Raw genomic sequence first — 9,172 nt, forward strand, 5'->3', positions numbered from 1 at the left:
TAAGTATTAAAGCATGTTTACACTCGTGTTCAGTAATTTACGCATGTTTGCACTCTCGTTAAGTATAAATGTTGTGCATGCTTGCACTCGTGTTAAGTATAAATGTTGTGCATGTTTACACTCGTGTTAAGTAATAATGTTACGCTTGTTTACACTGGTGTTGAGTATAAATGTTACGCACGGTTACACTCGTATTAAGTATAAACGATATGCAACTTTACACTCGTACTAAGTATAAGCCTGACGCATGTTTACGCTCAAGTTAAATATGAATATTTTGCATGTTTACTCTCTTGGTAAGTATTAACGTGACCCATGTTCACTCTCATGTTAAGTATAAACGTTATGCAGGTTTACACTTGTGTTAAGTATAAACATTATGTATGTTTACACTTGTGTTTTGTATTCTTTTTATTTGACCTTCTTTAAGTAGGAAATAAAAAAAACTCATTGAGATTAAAAACGTGTCTTTCAGGATTGTCCTGGCAGCAGCACAGTTTACAGAGTTTTAGACACATACAAACATGAAAAAAACAGAAAAAACCAACAACATGAGTATACCACTAAATTATCATCATGAGTACTTCAGGCAGAACTCCTGCAGCTCAGTGTGTCTGCCTCCTGCTCAATTAGCATCATCTCAAAATCACCTTGTGAGACTGCTTCACTTAGCTTCAGCTCTTTCTGTAACATGTTCCACATAAACGGAGCTGCACATTAAAAAGCCTTTCACCATCTCAGCTCTGGCCCTTGGTTCAGAGAGTAAGAAAAAGTGCTGGGATGGAAGAGTGTAAGTCTCTGTACTCTTCTGCTGGATGAAGGAGAGAAGGTATGAAGGAAGCAGATCTAAGTTAGACTTATAAATAAGGGTACGCCAAGGAGGACCAACCAACACGTTCATAAAGCAGACCATGATGAGTGAAAGCCTTAAAGTTAGTGATGAACTTCAGTGCTCCGTGATAGACCGAGTCCACAGCTGAAATTCTGAGAGGAGGCGTACGGACTGAACCTTAGCACACACTGACCCGTCACAGCAGACCTATGTAGAAACACCTGACAGTAAAAACCATCTTCACACTTCTGCAGGACGTGTATCAGATTGTGCTAACGCTAACTCTCAAGTCACTCTCAAGACAAAGTGTTGATATAAACTGTAAGTAACTCAAATTCATTGTCTGTCATGTTAACTTTATTTTGAAGGTATCTTTCCGATTTTTTTGTTTCCTTTAAAGATCAATGCTTTTATTTTTGAAAGTTACAAACCGGAAGTTGAAAGGTTCGAAGGCACGTGAAGGCTGAATGAATGAACGTCTTTATTTTATTACAAGTAAATGAAGCACCTGGTTGAAGGAGGCATAAGGTTTGTATTTACTCCGTTTCTTGTGCAGATTAATAATATGCAACTTTATGACCTCTTTTCCTTTTGTCGAGTTTATGTGTCGGTGTTTTGGTTAGCAAAGATGCTACGATCCTGACCATGCTATTTCAGTGTGTGTGTATTGCCTGTGATGTATGAGAGTTTGCAGAAGAATGCAGTTTGTTATTTTGTTTAAAAGGAAGCAACTTAACATCATTTAAAAGACTAATAATTACTAGTTAAGGCACTCTGTTTTATTGAAGTTGTCATTTAGTTAAAAAGGTAAAACAGTTCATAAGGATAAAAAGCATAATTTATGTTTAAAGGTTTAAAATACGTTATTGTTGATATAATTGAACACGTAATTGTAAGGAGCTAAATAATTATTTAATGTGTACAAAAGTATTGATATATTTCTTCTTTTATCTTGTTTTAGCTCTTACGGTGTGTTCACTATGTTCATGGATGTGGAAGGAAAAATTCTAAATAAAACTATGTGAACCATCAGTTGGAGAGTAAGCTCATCATTCGACCGGGGATGCTACAGTAAGAGCTTCACCTCATCGCTCCCATCACACTTCACTCCGAACAAAGATGACAACAGAGGAACTTGATATGATGGTGTAAGTCTGTGACCCTCGCTCTCAAAATGGAAACATCTAATGACATATCTCTAGACATTAGAGAACCAGACCAGACAACGGATGCCTTACAGGCCAGCGAAGAAGAGGAACTTCGCCGCTCTGGTCGCTTACGGATTCCCACGGAAAAGATGCTGGAATTTCAGAGAGAGGAGGCTCACAGAAAGGAAAAAAGGCTTATTCAACTTTATGAACAATGGAAGACCCAGGCGCGAGAGGCAAGAAAGCAGCTAAAGCTGGACATACCTGAGAGCCAAATTGCATCTCTTATAGACACTCTGGAAAAAGGTAAAGAAGATGTTACTAACATTTATGTGGACATTAGAGATCACATCACTCCATCCAGTGAGACAAGACGCCGTATTGATGCATGTGAGGCAGTCACAAAGGACATTGTTAAAATTGCCTATGAAAGGATAGCAGGTGTAGATGGAGAGTATGACAGTAAAACAGTTAAACATCAGCTTCGTGAGCTGCTTAAAAAGGAATATGCTAGTTCAATCTATGGCTCCACTGTCACTCCTCTAAGTCAACACTCAAGTAACACTTCAAGTCATCCCTCTGCAAGCTCCATTGTAGCAGCTAAAAGAGCAGACGCTGCAGCAGAGTTAGCAGCAAAGGAAGCAGAGTACGAGATGGTATTGGAGGAGGAAAGGCAAAGAGAAAAGATTCAGCTCCTGGAGGAACAGCAGAGGAAAGATCTAGAAGCTCAGAAACGAGAGCTTGAGAGACTTAAGGCAGAGAAGGACGTTAAAGCTGCACGAGCTAGGTTGGTTAGCTACAACCAGGAAATAAAGCAAGAGGAAAGTGTCTACTCCGCTGATTGCAACTCTAGGAGACGCCAGCATGTATCACCACCGCAACCTGTGTCTTCAGCTCCCTTTCAGCAGTCCACCTATGTTCCACCCCCTGCATCACAACCAAGAACAGACGTGTCGTATCTCGCTCAGACAGTCCAAGATGCTATATCACTGAACAGGCTCCCAATGCCAGAGCCACCTGTGTTTACTGGTGATCCAATCCAGTTCATTGAATGGCGGGCTTCATTCATAGCACTTATAGACAGGAAGAACATTTCTTCTGCAGATAAACTGCACTACTTAAGAAGGTATGTAGGAGGTCCAGCTCGAAAGACACTTGATGGCATCTTCTATCGCAGTGACGAGGAGGCCTATAAAGATGCATGGAATCGCCTGAACCACAGGTATGGTCAGCCCTTTGTCATACAAAGAGCATTCAGAGAAAGATTGGCAAAATGGCCAAAGGTTCAGCCTAAGGATGCTGAAGGATTTAGGATGTTTGCTGATTTCCTTCATGCATGTCAAGAAGCAATCCCTCATGTGAAAGGTCTTAACATTTTGAATGACTGTGAAGAAAATCAAAAACTGGTACAAAGGTTACCTGACTGGGCAGCATCTCGATGGAACCGCCAAGTCACTCAAGCTATCAAAGATAAGCAAGAGTATCCAAGCTTTCAGGATTTTGTTGCCTTCATGTCAATGGAAGCAGAGATCACTTGTAATCCTGTCACCTCCTATAACGCTCTTCACACAACAGAGCTGCATACGGAGAAACGCTACTTTAAAGAGAAGAAAACTAATTCCAGTGTTCTACACACAGAGACTGTTAATGAGACAGAAAGACAAGAGAAGTCAAAGACAGGTTTAAAGCCACCATGTATGTTTTGTCAAGACATAAAACATCGCCTACATTTTTGTCCTCAGTTTAAAGAGAAAACTCTGAATGAAAGAAGAAACTACGTAAAGGAAAAGAAACTTTGCTTTGCTTGTTTGAAACCAGGTCATAGTGCAAGGGACTGCCGTCACAGACATGCATGTGACACCTGTAAAGGACGACATCCAACCTGTCTCCATGATGACAGCTATAAACCGAAACAAGCTGTGATCTCACATCAGAACCCCACAGATGAAACAGCAACCACTTTGTCTCTCAGTAATGAAACTGAGGAGTCATCCAACAATACCTCAATGATCGTGCCAGTGTGGGTTTCTTCTGACAACAATCCAGGTATGGAAAAGCTTGTTTACGCCCTACTAGACACACAAAGTGATACAATCTTTATCGACAAAGAAGTTAGCTGTAGCTTGCAAACCAAGGCACATCCTGTAAGGCTGAAGCTAACTACCATGATCGGAAAGGATGAATTACTGCACAGTGAAAGGGTCTCAGGTCTCAGAGTGCGTGGTTATGACTCAACGGTCCTCATTCATCTCCCTCCGGCCTACACCAAGGACTGTATTCCAGTGAATCGAACACACATTCCTACCTGTGAAACGGCAAGGCAGTGGAGTCATCTGAAAACAATCGTAGATGAAATTCCACCACAGCTAGAGTGTGAAGTTGGTCTGCTAATAGGATACAACTGCTCAAGGGCAATGGCACCACGGCAAGTAATCTTGGGAGGAGATAATGAACCTTACGCAGTTCGCACAGACCTAGGATGGAGTATTGTAGGTTGTTTACCACCTCATCTTGACACACCAAGCACAACCAATATGTGCCACAGAGTTGCAGTCAGAGAGCTTCCACCAGTGACTCCATCAGATGCTCTCAAGGTTCTTGAGTATGACTTCAAAGACAGCAGTAAAGACACTAAGACTGTCTCTCAAGATGACATCTTCTTCTTGAACAGTCTAAAGGAAAGTATTCAGAAGAACACAACTGGCCATTATGAAATGCCACTCCCCTTTAAAGAAAGACCCTGTCTCCCTGACAATAAGCAACAAGCAGTTGTCCGACTCAGTCACCTTAAAAGAAAACTGCTTAAGGATGAGAACTACAAGGCACAGTACGTGAAGTTCATGAGTGAGGTCATTGAAAGGGGAGAGGCAGAAGAAGTTCATGATAAAGGGAAGGAAGGAGAAAAATGGTATATTCCTCACCACGGCGTACACCACTCCAAAAAGCCAGGAAAGCTTCGTGTTGTGTTTGACTGTTCTGCTAAGCACAGGGGAACAAGCCTTAACGACCATCTGCTGTCAGGTCCGGATCTGATAAACAATCTTGCAGGTGTACTCATCAGATTCAGGCAACACAATATTGCATTGATGTGTGATATTGAAAAAATGTTCCATCAGTTCTACGTGAAAGAAGCTGACAGAGACTACTTGCGGTTTCTCTGGTGGAAAAATGGAGACCTGAGTGCAGAGCCAAAGGAGTACCGCATGAAAGTTCATCTCTTCGGTGCCGCATCGTCACCTGGATGCGCCAATTATGGACTGAAACATCTAGCTAAGGAGAAAGAGAACCTGTTTCCCCTCGCCTCACAGTTTGTTATGAGGAACTTCTATGTCGACGACGGTGTCACAAGTATTGCTAACGAAGAAGAAGCTATTCAGCTTGCAAGAGAAGCTCAAGAACTCTGCACTACTGGCGGTTTGAGACTGCACAAGTTCATAACGAACAACAAATCAGTGCTACAAAGTATCCCCCCATCTGAGCGTGCCATCGAAGTAGAGGCTCTTGACCTTACCTTCAAAGACTCCATTGTGGAGAGAGCCTTGGGGATCCACTGGCACATTGAATCTGACACTTTCAGATTTCAAATCTGTCTGAACGACCAGCCAGCAACACGTCGAGGCATTCTTTCCACAGTAGCCTCCATTTTCGATCCGCTGGGCCTAATTGCTCCAGTACTGCTTGCAGGGAAAAGAGTGCTTCAGGAAATGTGTCGACATGGCACAGGATGGGATGACCCTCTGCTTGGCGAACTACAACCAGTTTGGGAACGCTGGAAGGTCGATCTTGCAAACTTAGAGAAAATCAACATACCTCGTTGTTATGTACCAGCTGACTTTGGACAAGTTCTGAGAATAGAGCTACATCATTTCTCAGATGCAAGCACATACGGATATGGCCAGTGTTCATATTTGAGACACATTAGTGAAGATGGAAGAGTTCACTGTGCTCTGGTAATCGCAAAGTCAAGAGTAGCTCCTATCAAGGTCACAACAATCCCACGGTTAGAGTTGACGGCTGCAGTGGTTTCGGTTGCAGCAAGCAACACACTGAAGGAGGAGCTCGGCCTTGAAGACACTGATGAATACTTCTGGACTGACTCAAAGGTGGTCCTGGGGTATATCAACAACGAGGCACGTCGCTTCCACACGTTTGTGTCGAACAGAATACAAAGGATACACCTGAGCACAACTCCTCAGCAGTGGAGATATGTTCCGACAGACAAAAACCCTGCAGACCTTGCTTCAAGAGGTTCCAATGCAAGTGAACTTTGCTCATCAAGTTGGTTTAAAGGACCTCAGTTCTTATGGGAGAAGGACTTACCTCCAGCTGCAGATGTCTTCACAGAAACACCGGTGGGAGACCCTGAAGTGAAAAAGGTGCAGATACTGAATACTCAAACCAAAGAGCAAGTGATTCTAACAGACCGCTTGTCAAAGTTCTCTTCATGGTACAAAGTCACACAAGCTGTTGCACGTCTTCTCAGATGTGCCAAGGGTGACAAGTCAACAGGCCACAGCACGGTGCAAGAGCGAGAAGATGCTAAGTGCATCATCATAAGGGACTTACAAAGGCAAGCTTATCCAGAAGAGGTCAAGTTGCTCAGCAAGGGAACACGTCTTCCATCACAAAGTAAGCTTTACCACATGGACACCTTTCTTGATCAAGATGGAATCCTCAAGGTGGGAGGAAGACTGAAAAACTCAACACTTCCTACCTCACAGAAACATCCACTGATAATTCCAAAAGATCATCACATTACCAAACTGATAATAGCCCATTATCATGAAAAAGTCCAACACCAAGGAAAGGGTCTGACTATCAATGAGGTACGATCAAATGGATTCTGGATTCCAGGAATCAACAGAACTGTTGCTGCATATCTGAGTCAATGTGTGACATGTCGTAAACTCAGAAGATTTGTGGAAGAGCAACGAATGGCAGATCTACCATCAGACCGGGTCAATCCATCTCCGCCATTCACTTATTGCGGAATGGACTGCTTCGGCCCATTTCACACTAAACAAGGACGCAAAGTGTACAAACGATATGGACTGCTTTTCACCTGCCTTTGCTGTCGAGCCGTCCACATTGAAATGTTAGATGACATGTCAACAGATGCCTTCATCAACGGCCTTCGATGTTTCATAGCCTTGAGAGGAGCAGTTCGTCAAATACGCTGTGACCAAGGGACAAACTTTGTTGGAGCTAAAAATGAACTGAGTGCAGCACTAAAGCAAATGGATGGCAACCGCTTGACCACATTTCTTGCTGAGAAGCAGTGTGACTTTGTTATGAATGCTCCACATTCAAGCCATGCAGGAGGCGTCTGGGAGAGACAAATCCGAACGGTCAGGAATGTTCTTCGCTCCACACTTTCACTCTCAACAGGCAGACTGGACAATGCCTCTCTGCGGACATTCTTCTATGAGGCTATGGCTATTGTGAATAGTCGTCCACTCACAGTCGACAACCTGAGTGATCCAGATAGTCCTGAGCCACTAACACCCAATCACCTGCTTACCATGAAACCTGTGGTCGCTCTACCTCCATCAGGCAGATTCATCAGAGAAGACATGTATGCAAGGAAGAGGTGGCGTCACGTTCAATACCTTGCAGAGCAATTTTGGGGTCGTTGGAAAAGAGAATATCTTTCAAATATTACCACCAGACAGCGCTGGCATTCACCGAGAAGAAACCTGGAAGTTGGCGACATAGTCATGGATAAAACAGAAGATCTTCCAAGGAATGAGTGGAGATTGGCTAAAGTTTTAGAGACAATGACTGATGCTGATGGACTTGTGAGAAGAGTAAAGATTCGTCTTGGAGACCAGAAGATGGGACGGGAGGGTCAGCGTTCTGGCAAACCATCTGTCGTTGAACGCCCTGTTCAAAAGCTGGTCCTGCTCCTAGAGACTGTTTAACAGCCATCTTGAATCCCTTACAGTGTAATGATCATTTGAGTAAATCATTCGTGTTTATACATCCCATATTGTTCTTTGAAACACTCATAATTTGGTGGGAGTGTAAGTAACTCAAATTCATTGTCTGTCATGTTAACTTTATTTTGAAGGTATCTTTCCGATTTTTTTGTTTCCTTTAAAGATCAATGCTTTTATTTTTGAAAGTTACAAACCGGAAGTTGAAAGGTTCGAAGGCACGTGAAGGCTGAATGAATGAACGTCTTTATTTTATTACAAGTAAATGAAGCACCTGGTTGAAGGAGGCATAAGGTTTGTATTTACTCCGTTTCTTGTGCAGATTAATAATATGCAACTTTATGACCTCTTTTCCTTTTGTCGAGTTTATGTGTCGGTGTTTTGGTTAGCAAAGATGCTACGATCCTGACCATGCTATTTCAGTGTGTGTGTATTGCCTGTGATGTATGAGAGTTTGCAGAAGAATGCAGTTTGTTATTTTGTTTAAAAGGAAGCAACTTAACATCATTTAAAAGACTAATAATTACTAGTTAAGGCACTCTGTTTTATTGAAGTTGTCATTTAGTTAAAAAGGTAAAACAGTTCATAAGGATAAAAAGCATAATTTATGTTTAAAGGTTTAAAATACGTTATTGTTGATATAATTGAACACGTAATTGTAAGGAGCTAAATAATTATTTAATGTGTACAAAAGTATTGATATATTTCTTCTTTTATCTTGTTTTAGCTCTTACGGTGTGTTCACTATGTTCATGGATGTGGAAGGAAAAATTCTAAATAAAACTATGTGAACCATCAGTTGGAGAGTAAGCTCATCATTCGACCGGGGATGCTACATAAACGGACTGCTATCTGAAGAGCTCTGCTGACTTTAACTTCCAGTTGGACAGATTCAGCTGTTTATAGTTTTTACTTTTTGTTTTGCTGAATCTGGATCAGTCTGATTACAATAAAGATGCAGATTTCCGTCATTGATATTCCTCTGCACATTAATAAACTCAGTGAAGATTCACATCAGAAATATCGGCCTGAATATTCATCAGTCCTGTTCAGCGGGGCCCCCGGGGGCTCACACAGACCCTGCAGACAGGCTGAACATCAGTGCAAACAGTCTGATTGCAGAGTGTTAACGTGTTAGATATTCAGGTTAATTCTTTGGTGTCACGCTGGACTTTCAGAAGATTCCTCTTTTTCAGAGCAGAGATCGATGCTCAGACTGAGACAGTGACCACATGGTTTGTAGAAAATCAACACAA

The 9,172-nt window shown here is 42.1% G+C and overlaps 1 protein-coding gene and 1 long non-coding RNA gene across 2 annotated transcripts; both read left to right on the top strand.

The window, feature by feature from the left end:
- The first annotated feature begins 1,162 nt into the window (after positions 1 to 1,162).
- Positions 1,163 to 1,864, top strand: LOC117819852. The gene is made up of 2 exons (XR_004632644.1): positions 1,163 to 1,360; positions 1,794 to 1,864. It is a non-coding gene; the product is annotated as an uncharacterized LOC117819852 (long non-coding RNA).
- A 129-nt stretch (positions 1,865 to 1,993) lies between these two features.
- Positions 1,994 to 8,714, top strand: LOC117819851. The gene is made up of 2 exons (XM_034693344.1): positions 1,994 to 8,210; positions 8,644 to 8,714. The coding sequence occupies exon 1, from the start codon at positions 2,007 to 2,009 to the stop codon at positions 7,899 to 7,901; it is 5,895 nt and encodes a 1,964-aa protein (XP_034549235.1). The 5' UTR covers positions 1,994 to 2,006; the 3' UTR covers positions 7,902 to 8,210; positions 8,644 to 8,714.
- Positions 8,715 to 9,172: the final 458 nt, after the last annotated feature.

This window comes from Notolabrus celidotus, chromosome 10 (genome assembly GCF_009762535.1).
Source record: "Notolabrus celidotus isolate fNotCel1 chromosome 10, fNotCel1.pri, whole genome shotgun sequence".
NCBI classification, from domain to species: domain Eukaryota; kingdom Metazoa; phylum Chordata; class Actinopteri; order Labriformes; family Labridae; genus Notolabrus; species Notolabrus celidotus.

What these genes read in the sequence shown, in the direction of transcription:
- LOC117819851 (XM_034693344.1), top strand. Translation starts at nt 2,007, where the DNA reads ATGGAAACATCTAATGACATATCTCTAGACATTAGAGAACCAGACCAG.